At 38.1% G+C, this 16,266-nt stretch overlaps 1 protein-coding gene across 7 annotated transcripts in view; it reads left to right on the top strand.

The window, feature by feature from the left end:
• Vps13b (vacuolar protein sorting 13 homolog B) overlaps window positions 1-16,266 on the top strand; it is a 438,985-nt gene that overhangs the window by 53,373 nt on the left and 369,346 nt on the right. For all 7 annotated transcript variants that reach the window (XM_057791255.1, XM_057791252.1, XM_057791249.1 and 4 more), the window contains 3 exons: window positions 1,141-1,310; window positions 3,732-3,926; window positions 5,319-5,443. In XM_057791255.1, the coding sequence (XP_057647238.1) occupies window positions 1,141-1,310; window positions 3,732-3,926; window positions 5,319-5,443 (490 nt within the window). The remainder of the gene's footprint in view (window positions 1-1,140; window positions 1,311-3,731; window positions 3,927-5,318; window positions 5,444-16,266) is intronic.

A 16,266-nucleotide genomic window follows, 5' to 3' on the forward strand; every position in this document is an offset into this window, starting at 1 on the left:
TGCTTTTGATCAGATTACAGCCTGCTACCAAATTTTTATCATCCACAGCAGAAATAGTTTTATGTCTTGAACAGTTGGAGAATTTCATTTTGTACATATTAAAATTATATGAAATTTAAGTGTGACTATTTCTAATGTGTATGGTGTTTTAACCCAAGGCCTCATGTTCTAGGCAATTACTTAGCCACATTGAGTCCCATGAGTAGAGATTTGTTGATGGTCTTTGGCTGCTGTGTGCTCCAGTGTCTGAGTAGCTGTGACCTGCTCTGGCACACAAAGACTTGTGTTTCTTTACAGTATGACTCTGCAGATAGTTTGTGACCTTCTTGTATGCCTCTCAGAATCCAGTGATTCCCACTTTCAGTTTTGTCTGTTCTAGTGGACGTCCATTGAACTGCCACTTGATTTGCAGTGCTATGATAGCTAATGATGTCTAGGTTTTATATACTGTCTAGCTGTTAGAAGAAGTCATATATTGGGTGATATGTTACCCCAGTTCCATTTTTCCTTAATTATTTTTATTTATTTTTTTAATACCCATCTTGGGGCCTGGAGAGATTGCTCAGAGCATTTGCTGCTGTTTCCTGGAACTTAGATGCTAGTGCCAGCACTCTGTGGCTGCTTACAACCACCTATAACATGAGTTCAGGGGATCTGACAGCCTCTTCTGGCCTCTGTGTGTACCAGGCCCATATGTGCCGCACAGAAATACATACATGCAAAAAGCTCACACACAAAATAAATCCTAAAAGAAATCTATCTTCATAGGGATCTTTGTCTCCACCTGTACATATCTTTATCTGTGTATCTGTCTGTGGCAAATTTTTTTTTTTAGTTTGTGTCTTGTCTTAGTACTTTTAATTTTAGTGGTATTTTAATGTTGAGAATTGATATTATCTTAAAGAAATTAGAAATTCCTGAAAGGATATATCAAAATAAAACTTTTAATCTCTAAATACCTCAGACTTATACATTTATATTTAGTAATTTGTATTATAATTGAGAGTAACATATTTTATGACTTTAAAATTTTTTAATTTCCCTTAAAAATTGGGGAATTGTTTAGCTCAGTTTTTAGTTGATTAAAAAATTAACTTATTTACAATATTCTTTATTGAATTTTTATCATTTTTATTTTAGAAAGTAAGGATGAAAAGGAAACAGTACTGAATCCTGAGGAAGTGGCTTCTCTGGAGGAATATATTCCTACTCGGCACACAAGCGTTACTCTTCTCAAATGTACTTGCACGATTTTCATGGCAGAATTCAATTTGCTAGACCGCTTGCTTCCTGTCATCATGGGCGGAAAGGTACATCTGTTGTTCAGTGACCTATTCCTGTGGGGCATGCATAATTTTCAATATTAAGGTGTATCCCTTATGGAGTAAATTCATAATAACTACAGTTGTTGATTTTTAGAAAGTAACATTGTTAAAAAATGTTTAAATAAATCTAAGTTAATGCCATGTAAGGAAATGCTGAAGTGTGGCGTCTAGAAGTGAGCGCTTCCACTGCTGTTTTACTTGACAGTTGTTTAACAACTTCAGCTCGTGTCTTCTCTTCTGGGTGTTCTGTCTCAGACAGTTGTTAAATTAGGTGTTAAAAATCAAAAGATTTGCTGAGTTCATTTCTTTTAAACATATATTTACATTCTGTAGTGCCCCCCTTTTGCTATAGCACAGTTCTGGAGGCCAGAGGACAACCTGTGGGAGTCAGTTCTCTTCCTACGTGGGGCCCAGGGATTGACCTCAGGTCTTTAGGTTTAGGGTGAGTCACCTCACCTGCCCTTCATTTCTTTATTTATACAGTGAAGGCAAAATCAATATTGCTGTCAACTTCTTTCCCTTATGACAGCACTGCAATCAAAGGACCAAGTGACTTATATTATGTGTGAAAGAGCGTGTGCTTGTCCTACACTGCAGCTAAATTCTTTATAGGTCCCCAGCTGTACTTCAGGAGTGGTATTTAGAAAGCCCTAATGTCTTATCTGAATGAGAGAAGCCAATAATCTAAGGAAGTCGTCTTGTTCCTATTCAGAACCGGAACTGGGCTGTTTTAGGACTAACACACTTGTGTTTGTACTTACTGCTGATATATTATCAGGGCTCAAAGAAAATGGGCAAGAAAAGTGTCCAGTGCCCTCTTCTGACTCCTGCAGAGTAGGCACAGCCTTACACAGATACACTTGCAGGCGAGATAGTCATACTCATGAAACAACCCCAAAACAAAATCTAAGGAAGAGATATTTTCTCTGCAAAGGAGCAGAGACGGAGTGCACAACCGACTTGCACTAAGAAACTACACAAGTGAGAAGGAGAAGGAGTGGAAGAGCTAGTGAGTTGGGAACCTAGGACGGGGTATCTCAGAAAAGCATAATTGAAAATGAAGGCGAAGCCAAGAAAAATATTGAGGACAGCTTTTGCCAATAAACTCTTAGAATTTATTAAGATATTGGAGTTTTGAATATGGACTTTAATCCTAGTAGCATCTAGTAAAAACTTTAAGTAAAGAATATTAACAGAAATTGAGCCGGGTATACTAGTTGTATGCCTTTATCCCAGCACTTGGGAGGCAGAGGCAGGCATGTCTCTGATTTTGAGGCCTGGTCTACATAACATTCAGAACTACATAGAGAGGCCCTGTTTAAAAAAAAAAAAAAAAGAAAAAAATGAATTATCATCAGAAATAAAAGGAACTACTCCAGAATGTTAAATGTGTCTGTTTAAAGAATTAGGGGCATACACAGTTCCTGCAGATGTTTAGTCAAAGGGACTATTCTGTATGATTCTTTCATGCGAAGTTTAAAAAGAGACAAAATTGAACTACAGTGATTAAGTAAGAATGCTGGTTTCTTCCAGTGGTAGTGTCTTGACCAGAAAGGGAGTTAGTCAGCCTTCTGGAGTCCCTCAGATGGGCGGGAGTTACACAGAATCATTGTGCTTCTCAATTCAGACTGGTGTGGTTCATTTTATGGTTTTTTTTTCCCCCACAGGAAGCCATAGTAATTTAGAAAGCAAAACAAAACAATAGCAATTTGAAAGTAGTTTCATAATTACTGAGGATGAAAAAACAGTGAGGGTAGAATGTTCAGCCATCAATTATAGCCATATTGTTTCTCTGAGAAAATTACTGACTTTTGGGGTAGAGAAACAGTCTGTATGTAAATAGGTTGTCTCAAGACAAAGAAGATCTTGATTTTCTTTATTGAAAACTAGAACCAAGTTACTTTGAGAGTTAGTTCCAAGAAAGGTAGCACTTCCAGTAGAGTACATCCTCAAGCTTGTCTGTGCCTGTTTGTGAGCAGAACGGTACATGGAGCACTGCCACTGCCAAAAACTCCGCAAGACGTAGGACTTCAATGTGTGTATTCTTAGGAAATATCTTAGGTCATATTTTGCTTCATGTATACTTTATTATGTCTTTTACAGTGTAATCTTAGGTTTTAGAATGGTTATGGAAATAAAGGGATGATAATACTCCTTTCAGTTATTGAAAAATAAAACTCATTAGCTTAAAGTTCAAGACTAATTTAACCTAAAATGCTTTCTTTAAAAGCTGAGACATACTTGAAATATCTAAAAGATATTTGTATTTAGTTATTTCATTAGAGTTCTAACAAAGGCATTTCTAGAGAGGTTTTCCACTGTGAAATATGAGGGTCTGGAATTTGTTTAGAGAGATGTATGTAGATCAGTCGCTGTTCTGTTAAAATTAATACCCTTACTTTCCAGAACTCAAGTAACTTCATGAATGCCACAAACTTCCAGTCACTTCGACCTTTGCCATCCATTCAGATATTGGTGGATAAAATTAATTTGGAGCATTCTGTTCCAATGTATGCCGAGCAGTTGGTGCATGTGGTCAGCGGCCTCCCTCAGCCTTCCGATAGTCTGCTTCATTATTGCTATGTCCACTGCTACCTCAAGGTAAGGACAGAATTTCCCTAGGTGTTATTGTCTGGTCACTTTAGGAATAGCAAATGTATTTCTTTGTTTTTAAGGTTGTAATTTTATAGAATCAGTATTTCATAAGCTAAAATTTAAGTAAGACTTAGTCTACTGCAGTGTAATTAAAATGTCTATTTTAAAATTTCCTTTGAATTCCTAGAAATTAGTAGTTTGATGTTTATAAGGCAGTTGTGATTTTACAATTTTGAAGATTTAAAAATGTCACTCATAATGAGTTTTGTAAGCAGTATGACAATATGTTTAACGTGGATACTTTTTAAAACTCAGGATGCTTGAAAATAAACATTAATATAGGCATAGTGCTTCATAACACTTTAATGTGCTTTTTCTAAGTCAGTTTCTTCTTGTTGAAAATAAACATTAATACAGGCATAGTGCTTCATAACACTTTAATGTACTTATTTTTAGTTTCTTCTTGTTGAAAATAAACATTAATATAGGCATAGTGCATCATAACACTTTAATGTGCTTATTCTTAGTTTCTTCTTGTTGGACTCAAATTAATTTCTTGATATAAAAGACATGTCTTACTTGATTAGTGGCATGCATGCGTACATATGTGTGGATACATACCCTTGTCCATGTGGCTCTGAAGCTGAGGTTGACAGCAGATGTCCTCTATCACTCTGCCCATGATTTCCTGATAGTGGGTCTCTGCTGTCCCTGCAGCTCATGGATTGGCTGACCAGTGAACCCTTGACTTAGGTTACAGACATGTGTCATTGTGGCTGGCTCTTATCCCTGGGTGCTAGGGACCAAAGTCAGATCTTTATACTCATGCAGCAAACCACCTCCCCAGTCCTTCCACCCCAAACTTAAAAACATTTCAGATATACTCATTAGGTCAGTGAGGTGGCTCAGTGGGCAGAGGTGCTTGCTTCCAGGCTTGCCCGTGTATGGCCATGTGTGGTGGTGAAAGGACAAGGGCCTGAAAGATGTTTCTGCTGCGCTTCAGAGAGGCTTGGTGGCAAGCCCCTTTAATCTGATGAGTCATCTTGGCAACCTAGTTTTATACCAATAAATAAATAGCGCTGTATTCTATGTGATGGACTCCATGAAAAAATTAAAGTACTTCCCAGTCCTTCAGTTGACACACTAGTGCACCTTAGTTATATGTGTGTAATGTAAAACGGTAGCACACCAAAGACAGTCTTTGGATTTCTTCAGATAAATTTAAGTGTAAAGTATTGAAATGTAACTGTTGTCAAACCATCTCAAACAGAACATGTTTTCTCGGTGCTTCATTTGTGGAGTAGAACAAACATGGTAGCATATTTCTTGTGCAGCTGATGAGACATCTCATCCTTGCTTACTCAGCTCTGAACGTTTGATTGTGCTCTGTTGTCTCAGGTGTTTGGTTTCCAGGCAGGACTGACATCTTTGACTCACAGTGGATCTTACTGCTTGCCTGTACCAGTTATCCCCTCTTTCAGCACTGCCCTGTATGGGAAACTTCTGAAACTCCCTGCTCTCTGGTAAGTAAGGACTGGTTAGACTCTGTGGTTTATGTTCATTTTTATAGTTTGTGGATGGGAAAAAAAATCAAACATGTCTATTTTATGCTCAGGTATTAGCTTTATACAAAACTTTTGAAAGCAATTGAAATTGTATTTTTATTGAGACCTAATGTTGTAGAATAATCTTTTTGTATGCTGTGAAGTGCCACTCTGATTGGTTTAATAAAAAGCCAAACGGCCAATAGCTAGGCAGGATTTCCAGGCACAGAGAATGCTGGGAAGAAGGGAGAGTTACTAGGAAATGCAGAGGGAGCCAGACATGCTGGAGGACAGATAAAGCCATGAGTCAGTGGCAAAACTTTAAGAGAAATAGGGTAATTTAAGTTGTAAGAGTTAGTAATAAGCCCAAGCTATTGGCTGAACAATTATAATAAGTTTCCATGTGGTTATTTGGGAACTGGCTGGCAGGAAAGAAAAGTCTGCCTACAACTTAAGAAAATGAAAACCTCTTTTTTTTATTAACGTAATTTTTTAAATTGATTCTTTGGGAATTTCATATCGTGTGCCCCAATCCCACTTATTTCCCTGTCCTTCCATGGCCATCCTTTATCACTGTACCTCTTCCCACAAAAGAAAATTAAAATGAAAATAAAAGAGAGAGAATAATGACTTCACCCCTGTTTTTCCCACTTCTCCATCACATGCTTATTTGTCATAGTGGCCTTGGGAGCTGCGGTGTGTGGCACAGTGGACCCTTTTGTCCAAAGAGCTTTACTTGCAAATGTTCATTGCACTGAGTTGTTGGTCTGGTTCAGGGCCTCTGGCTTCTGGTGCATCATCAGTACTGGACCCTCACTGAGATTTCTCTGGGATCTCCTGCTGTTACCCGTTGTCACGGAGTTCCTGTGGCTGTGGTTCCACAGGACCAGTCTCTTCATGTGTTCCAGTAGGTCATAGATGAGGTAGATGTTGGGATGGGCTAACTCAAAGTCCTGGGTGTGGGCCTGGGTGGTAACTGAGCTGGTCAGTGTTGTCCTCCGCCAGGACCATTCCCCTCATGCAATGGTGAGGGCCAAGTCTCCCTCGCCTGTGCCATTGGGGCCAGCTCTTTTACAAACAGGACAGGTGAGGAATGGGGCCAGCTCTTCCACAATAGGACAGGTGAGGAATGGGGCCAGCTCTTCAATTTGCATGGCCATTTCTTCTGTTATGGCAGCTGGCGGTGGAGGGAAGGTTTTGCAGTCACCGAGGGTCCTGGGGACAGCTATCCTGCGTCCATGACACTGCACAGCTCTTCTGCTGAGTGAGGGGCAGGGCCAGGTCTCCAGTGCCCAGGCCACCCGGGATAGGTGGTTACACGAGTGTTGGACGCCAGCACAGACCCTGGCAGCAGCAGGGCCACTGACTCAGACATGGCCCTGATGTGTCACTATGGATGTCTTTCTCTGAAATACTGTGTTCCTTTAATAATGTACATTTGATGGTGAACTTAGTAAGGTGTAGCATGAATAATAAAAACCTGGAAACAGATATTGGGATTCAAACTGAAGAGCAGAAAAGGAAAGCAGCCAGCCCCTAGCTCTTGCCTCTACCTCAGACTGAAGTGGGTGATCCTGCCTTGAGAAATCCTCAGACCCTGAAACTTGTCTCCTCCATTTTAAATTCCTCTCCAGTGCTGGGAGTAAAGGCGTGCACCACTACCACTCAGTCTCTTTGGCTGACCAGTGTGGCTGTTGGGATTAAAGGTGTGCTCCACCACTGCCTGGCCTGTATGGCTGACGTGTGTCTGCTTTGCCCTCTGATCTTCAGGCAAGCTTTATTTATTAAGACACAAATACTATATCACTGTATTTCTCCCATATTATGTATATCCCCCTTATAGAAGGCTATAAGTAATGTAAGAAAAATTATGTACAATAAGTATAAGAAAAACTATATACAATAACTACAATATATACAATATACATCGACATTGTATTTATTTGCATTTGACAAATTCAGAAAAAATAATCCATATCTATCCTATCTTGATAAATTCGAAAGGTTGTACCTAATTCACTTTCTATCCTAATTTGCATTATCAAATTATCTATAATGTCTCTAAACCTTTTACACTTTACTCCTCTTTAGTGAGTTTCTTTTCTGAATCTGTTAAGAAAGGAAAACTATGACTATTTAGTCTTCAGTTACCTCAGAGACCCAAGAAGAAAATACCATTACCTGAGTAAGCAGGAAATGCAGGCAAGCAATTTCCAAAAAATGTGAGAAATGACAGAAACAGCTGGTTGCCTGGACAGTCACCCAAAGTTCCTCTGAAATGTTGAGGCATCCATTTTTAGCCTACAGATCTAGAATATCCGACAGACTTTTCTCTGAAGCAGGATATTCTGAAGAACTGTCCCACCTTGTCTTAATGGTGGCAGTCACTCTCTTTTGTGTCCTGCTTATCCGGTTAGGACAGCAAGACTGTCAGCAGTCGAGGCAAGGGCACTTCCTTGCCCAGTGACTTTCTTTTGCTACAAAGAAAGTAAACTTCTTGAGTTTCTTCGATGTCCATCATCTTCTCTGAAGTAGATTGGTGCTGCCAGGAGCAGACATGTCTCATTGTCATGAAATAGAGCCTATGTTATTTCAACATCTTAAATATCATATTCTGTAGATATCTGAAGTGTTTAAAGATGACCTGTCTATCTAAAATATATCTTTGTTTGACCTTGAACATACCTAATGTGACTACAAATTCAACTATTACAGGTGACTAGTTTCTAACCTGCATTTCCTTACTATCCTAAACAAAGGGTAATAATTTTCAAGGACTATAAATTTGCATTGCATTGTTAAATGAGCTGAATAGGCACAATTTCTTGAACAAGGTTAGAAATGTATGTGTAGTATGTTTTAACAAAATTAATCTCAAATTTATATCAATATACAAAATTTGTATACAATATCTAAAAGTTCAATGTAAAATATTTAAAGCTAGTTGTTGCTTTTTAGAAGTAGATTAAAAACTACCTTTTTATCTATAAATTTTTTAATTCATATTTATATCCTCCCTTTTTTCTTTCCAGAGTAGACTTTAACAATCTACCGTGTATCTTATAACTATATTCCCCTTTTTCTTTTGAAAACAAGAACTCTCTTGTTTTGATCTAATATCTAATATCCTTTGTTCAACTTTCCTACTGACTGTAACCAATAATAATTTATAACCAACCCCCCTAAACAATGAAAAATATCCAAAACGCACTGAATGACCAAAAATCACCTACCCCACCTCATGCGAATGTCGGCAGCATTTTTTTAAATTTGCTTCTTGCTGTCTGGGGGTGACGGTGTCTTTAGGGATCCTGAAAAGAAAATTTTGGGTTGTTAAGTCCTGAGAGTGGTATCATTTGTTGTCCAGTCTCTGCATAATGGGAAAGTACAGGATTTGCCCCACAGCCTGGCTGGAGCAGTCTGTGAGGCTAGATCATCTCAGGTCACCACGATTGTTCTGAGCCATGTGTGTAGTCTCGTTGTAGTGAAGCAGATCTTTAGGTGGTATGTTTTAGCCTTAGTGGTGTTAACATAGTCCTGGAGGAATCCTCATTGTGGGGCCCCATCTTCCTTCTGGAGATGTCAAAGTTGCTGTAAGGCGTGGTCATGGTACACTGCTGAAAACTGATAGAGACTCAAACCGAAATCATGTATAGAAAGATATAATGCAGCATTTTCTCAATTTACTTAGTATTTTATGTGACCATTAATGTCATAACCAAAAGTTTAGAATATATGTTATTCTTATAAATTTTATCCCCTAAGAAAAGCTGTTAAAGAGCCAATATAAAACCATTGGATTATGAGATTAGTGGCAATAAAGCAGTCCTTAAATATTTGTTTTTCTTCTGTCCATATCAGGTGGCTCTTCTCATGAGACAGAGACTTTGAATTACACTTTAATAAGCATGCTTAGGTTTAGAGAAGGAGAGAGCCACACTCAAACTCCAAAGTCAGCTTTAATCTTTAACTGGATTGGGACTACACAATAACTGTTTGCCTTATATGTCTGTAGAGAACAGCAAAAACAAGCATTTGGGAAGATTTATGAAATTTTTCCTGTTGTAAATGTGATATACCAATAGGCCAATTTACTCTTCTTGAGACTTTTTTTTCTGAATGATTTGTTGTTGTTTGTCCAGTGGTCTTAGGATTCCTTAGTTAGATTTCTTCATTCTCCTGAAAAGACAGAAACAGAACTCCTTCTTAACCTTAATTTTGGGGAGGTTGTCTTTTGGCAAGTTATTTCTGATCAAATGAAAAGCATTTGCTAGTTTTGTAGGTTAGTTTGATTTAAACAGCCATGATGTTTGATGAACTATTATCATCTTTTCTAATTAAGAGGTGTCTCTTGTTCAAATCAAATCTTTATTAATTTTGATCCATATTTTTTTTCTGTGTAAACAAAAGCAAAACCCCTTCCCCCCATCATTAACACATGTCCTGGTTTCCATTCTGAGGTCAGTATATCTTTAAAGTACAGGGTCTGATTTAATTACATAGTTTTTCTACCATCCAATGTCTCGCCACAGCTGCTGTTCCTTTCTTAGCATTTAGAAAAGCCAAAGTTAATGAAGCATTAGGTAGTCTGTTTATGGGTGTCTTTATTATTCCATTCTGTTCATTTAAATATCTTTTAGCGTTTGATTTGATCTTTCTATAATTACCTGGCCTTAGGATTGTGTGGTATACCTGTAATATGCTTTGTATTATAATAAGTAAAAAACTGTTTAATTTGCTTAGAGGCATGTAGTAAGAAGGAGTGGGCCGCATCCCGCCGCATGGCTAGTTTAACCCCAAAATAACCACACAAAAATTAATACAATTAAATTACTGCCTGGCCCATTATCTCTAGCCTCTTATTGGCTAACTCTCACATCTTGATTTAACCCATTTTCAATAATCTTTATTTCACCACGAGGTCGTGGCTTACCGGGAAAGATTCAGCATCTCTGACCTGGCGACTTCATGGCAGCTCTCTCTGTCTGCCTTCCTCCTCCCAGCATCCAGTTCTGTCTTCCGGCCTATCTAAGTGCTGCCCTACCAAAAGGCCAAGGCAGTTTCTTTATTCAACCAATGAAAGCAACACAAATACAGAAGGACCTCCTACAGAGACATATACTGTAGCATTGTCTGTCTATATTTGTGCAGGTATACTCATGATGGCCATAACTTCTAGCAAATGTGTGATTACTGAATCAGCCTTTTCCAAACTCAAAATAGTTGCTGATCGAAAACCTGAATAGGTATCAATGATGTGGTGTATATATTTTAATTTTCCAAATTATACAAAAGGGAATACATTCATCTGCCATATTTCATTCTTTCGAGTACTCTTTGGGTTACTTCCTGCAGGTAGTGGTGTTTGATTGTATAAAGAACAAGTAGGACATTTTCTTACAATTTCCTTGGCTTGTTGTCACATGGTGGGAAAGTCTTCTTTTAAACCTTTGCTATTGATATGATGGTTTTTAGGAAATCCTGAGGCCTTCAGCACATTTCCAATCAATAATTGATCGATTTCTGTATTATTTTGTTCTAGAGGACCTTGCATACTACTATGGGATTGGATGTATATTATAAATATGGGGCAATTCCTATTCCTGATTGCATTTTGTAACCGAGTAAACAATAAAGTCAATTCTGTACCATCTGGTATAAATCCAGTGGTTACAATATGTAAAACAACTCTTTTTGCATGTTGCAAATCGGTAACTATGTTGAGAGATTCTTTAAAAGCCCTTATTACCATGAGAATAACAAATAGTTTGTGATGACTGAATCATAAGGGCTTTGATCCACTTTACTTAAAAAATTTGATTTGTTGCCTGTCTTTCCTGATTAATTTGCATCAGTATAGAATGTAGGGCTCCAGTTATTGGTATTTCCTGTACAATGTAAGGAAGAATTCAGTTTTCCTTATAAGTTGAATTCTATTGCTTTTGGTATAGTTGTTGTTAATCTCTCCCCAAAAATTGCTACAATTTTTTGCCAGGGTTTACTTTCTTCCCATAATTTGTTTATTTCATCATTATTAAAAGGTGCTATAATTTCTTCTGGGTTTTCTCAATTTTCTTTTTAGAATTAACTCCGAGTCCTTTTCCACATAACTTTTTAATTTTTTACTCGGTTTATGTACTAAAAGATCCATTGTAAGATAGTATCTTCCCTCTGCATTAAAACTCATGTAGAGAAATGCTTGGAGGGTGATATGACCAACATACAGTTAAGATTCAAATCCACATGATCCACGTGTGCCTTCTGTAATTTCTCTTCAGTCAAAGCCAATTCTCTCTCAGGTTCAGCTGATAATTTCCTGGAACTACTTAAGTCAGAAGATATTGGCAGACAGATCTCTTTGGGTTCAAGTCTACCCTGGGCTACACAAGATTGAATCTGTCTAAAAGAGAAACAGAGCTCATACAAAGGTGATCCCAGCCCTTGGGATCACATGCCTTTAATCCTAGCACTAGGGAAGTGAAGACAGGAGTGATATTCCTGAGTGGAGAGAGATATATAAAGGGGGGGAAGAGACAATGACTCAGTGAAGCATACAGTCTGAGGTTGGTGGAGAGAATTGCTGGATTGCCACTTTGTTTGTGTCTTGGTAGAGGTAAGATCTCTCTAGTGACTTGGCTGCTTTGCTTCTCTGATGTTCAGCTTAAATCCCATTATCTGTCTCTGGGTTTTTATTATTCGTTGAACAGACTCCATAAGATGGGCTGTAGGTAAGCTTGTGGGACATTTTCTTAGTGACTGGAGGGTGACCCAACCCGTTATGGTGGTGCCATCCCTGGACTTGTGGTCCTGACTTCCACAAGAATGCAGGCTGAACAAGCCAGGATGAGCAAACCAGTGAGCAGCACCCCTCCATGGCCTCTGCATCAGCTTCTCCGGGTTTTTGTTGTTTTTGAATTCCTGTCCTGACTTCCTTCAGTGATGAACTATGATGTGGAAGTATAAGGCAAATAATCCCTTTCCTCCCCAAGTTTCTTTGGTCATGGTGTCTCATTGCAGTAATTGTAACCCTTACTAAGACACAGGGTAGTTTTGGGTAGCTTGTCTTTTTTATACAGTAACTTGAACATGTATGTATCCCTGTTGTTGTTCTATAGCTTCAATTTTTAGAATGTTTATTTAACTAAATTCCTTTTGGCTTGTTTTAATAAACATCTACTGAAAATGAGTTACAGTTAGGTCCTGAAGCATAATAGCTCCAGGCATGAAGAAACCAGTCATGATACAAAAGTGATTAAATTCTATATATAAGACTAATCTAATTTCAAAGTTGGTAGACTTAACAAAGATTTGAATTATAATGCACAGGTCATTGCATTCTTGAGAAGAGTGCCCTTCTGACACAGCTCACTAGTTTGCATGAGTTTTGAAGGTTGATAAAACAAGGTGAGCATGTGCACTATTCTCATGACAAAAGCCTGTGTGTCCCAAGGTTAAAGAGAAGACACCACCACTCAAAGACCCAAGTCTACACAAGCAGTGACTGTAAGATCTGAAACCTTCCTCCAGGTCTGAAATTTAAACATGCTTAGTGAATGTAAGTGTAGGCATTTGTAGGCCTGACTGAAATTATGAATTTTAGAACACAAGATTTGACATGTAAAGTTCAATGAATTTTACTTTATCAACCTTATAAATTTTCATCAGAATCCCACCAAACGCAGGTGATGTTCTTTGCTACATTAAAGATTGTCTTCATTTTAGCTTTAAAGGAACTATAGATTTACTTCATATATATGCATATGTCTTTTCCATTTACCCTTGGACTATAATAGGATGTGGTCTTTTGTTCCGTGTTTCAACCATATCATACATAACAGCAGTTCATTGTATCTTTAAGGAGCATTGTGGATAGACTTTATTTTGTTTCTCAATTCACCAGTAAATGAACATTTGGGTTTTTAAAAAATAAATTCACAATAGTAATTATAAGTATATTACAAGAGAAAGCTCTGTTATTGTCCATAGGCCATGACAAAAACATATTTGTATTACACTTTCACACTTATACATTAGCAAATTAGAAGTGTAAAATCCCAAATCATATAAGTAATTGACTTACATTTTTATTTGCGCAGTTTATACATTTTATAGTGATATTTGTCTACATTAAGATTATATTAATGTAAGGTCTATTATGAATCTTTAAAATTTATTATTTAATATATAATATATTTTCAAAAATAATTTTATGAGCATATATTACCAAAATAATAATTTTCCTTATGACAGGTTCCTAAATCCTTTGTGTTGGCTGATCTTTCACTTCATTCTTCTGAATTTTTTTGTTCTTTGCTTCATTTGTACCCTCTGCTCCCAGTAATTCCCTTTCCACTGATAAAATCTTGTCTTTACGGCACCAGCCACGTACATGGTGCACATACATACTTGCAGCAAACATTCATACACATAAAGTAAAAACAGCCTGAGCTAATGGGAGCTCACCAACTCCAGCTGGACTGGGACTGAACGAGCATGGGATCAAACTGGACCCTCTGAATGTGGTTGACAATTGACTGAGGGGCCAATGATAATGGCACTGGGGTTTGTCTCTACTGCATGTACTGGCTTTTTTGGGGGGGATCCTATTCTCTTTGGATGCACACCTTCCTAAGCCTGGATCTAAGGGGGAGAACTTCCCACAGGGCAGAGTACCCTGCCCTCTCTTAGGACTGGAGGGGGGGTAAGGGAGAGGATGTGGGGGGGAGCGGGAGGGAAGTGGGAGGAGGGGAGGAAGTGGGAATTTTGATTGGTTTTATAAAGTAATAAAAAACAAAAATAAAAGTAAAAAAAAATCTTTATTTTGAAACATGGTCTTTCTCCAAATCTCTGACTGTTCCTGAATTCACTATGTAGGTCAAGCTAGCTTTGAACTCAGAGATCCATCTGCTTCTGCCTTCCAGATATGCCACCATATCTGACTTACAAAGTGTTTTCATTTCTTTTTTTATTTTTATCTTTTATTTTTCCATTCAAAAATTTCTACTCCCCCCCCTTCCATTGCCCTCCCTCTCCCCTACTCCCCTTCCTCCCTCCCCCTCCAGCCTTAACTGAGGGCAGGATGCCCTGCCCTGTGGGAAGTCCAAGCCCCCCACCCCCCCTACATCCAGGCTTAGGAAGCTTTGCATCCAAATAGTCTAGGGTGCCAAAAAGCCAGTACAAGCAGAAGAAATAAAACCCAGTGCCTTTATCAATACCTTCCCAGTCAGCCCCCATTGTCAGCCACATTCAGAGAGTCTGGTTTGATCACATGCTCCTTGAGTCCCAGTCCAGCTGGATTTGGTGTGTTCCCATTAGATCAGGCACACTATCTCAGTGGGTGGACCAGCCCCTCGTGGTCCTGACTTCCTTGCTCATCTTCTCCCTCCTTCTGCTCTTCAACTGGACCTTGGGAGCTCAGTCCAGTGCTCTGATGTGGATCTCTGTCTCTATCTCCATCCATCGCCAGACAAAGATTCTATGGTGATATTCGAGATAATCATCAGTATGATTATGGGGCAAGGCCAGTTCAGGCACCCTCTCCTCTGCTAACCAAGGACCATTTCTTAACATGACAGGATGTAGTGTACATGGTGTCCTTAGCTAGCACTGGTGATGTTGGTTACAGGGTGCTCAGAAGCTCTGCCCAGGACCTTGACCTTGCAGTGTAGCTCCAGGCCGCATTGAGAGAGCACAGAGAAGGACAAGTATTCTAACTCTGATGGAGTTTAGTCGGAGGAAGCAGACATGTCTGTCCATTTCCAAACTGTTATCACTGCAGTGCACATGCTGGGCTTACCGAGGTTTGTGTATGTTCATTTTTAGAGTGGTTATATAGGAGAGAGTGTACACTGTCATTTAACCTATCATTTAATTTTTAGAAAGAACTTAAAAGATTATATTTTGAGTATGAAATGTTATGTCAGTTAAGTAACTGTTCTGTAAAAAAGAATCTCACAATTTCCCATGTTTTACCTAGTCTCATAAGTTAGTAAGATTTTGTATTAACTTAATTTTGGAAAATAATAACCTAATCTTATTTTATTGTACAGGATGTGAACAATAATAAAAATAAATTTTGGGAACCAATCTATGTTTTCAAACTTGGCATTTGGGAACTCTGTAGGAATCTTTATGTCCAGCTGTTGCTATGGAGTGTGTCCTAGAGAAGGGCTGCTTGTGCCTGGAGGGTGCATGTGGAAGACTCCTTAGTTTCTTTGCATCCAGTGGTAGGAAGAACCACACTTCTAAATTTTCTTGTTATGTATTGAAAGCAAGAATTTTTAAAAAATAGAAATTGCATTGGCACAGAAATTTGATTGTCTCTATATTAAAATTTGCCAGGAAATGACAGATCACAGTCTTTGAAATTGTGATTAGGGTATATTCATTTAAAGTATTTGCTACTAAGCAATTAAGATCTACTTGTTTCTGTTTCCTTCAATTTATTCTGGAGTTTGTCCAAGTTGAGTTTTAGTGAGTTGTTTATCCCACTAGTTACTCTAGGATTTATTTTTCCCTAGAGAGTGATGTTTGAATTGGTAGTTTGAAAATCTATTCTGTAAAGTGAACATATATTTATACCATGATTTCTGAATATAAACCCTAGAAATTTGCCAAATTTATGACTTTATATTAACCAATATAACTGTTAAAATGCAGCTTAGTGATATTTTAAGAGAAGTCCAGAACTTGTTAGATGCTTTTGTATGATTTTATATTGAGCTGCTTTGTTTAAATAAATGTGTAGTGGTATAAACACAAGGAAAAGTCACACTTTTATTGTATATTTGCATTGACATATT

Source organism: Chionomys nivalis, chromosome 17 (assembly GCF_950005125.1).
Source record: "Chionomys nivalis chromosome 17, mChiNiv1.1, whole genome shotgun sequence".
Taxonomy (NCBI): domain Eukaryota; kingdom Metazoa; phylum Chordata; class Mammalia; order Rodentia; family Cricetidae; genus Chionomys; species Chionomys nivalis.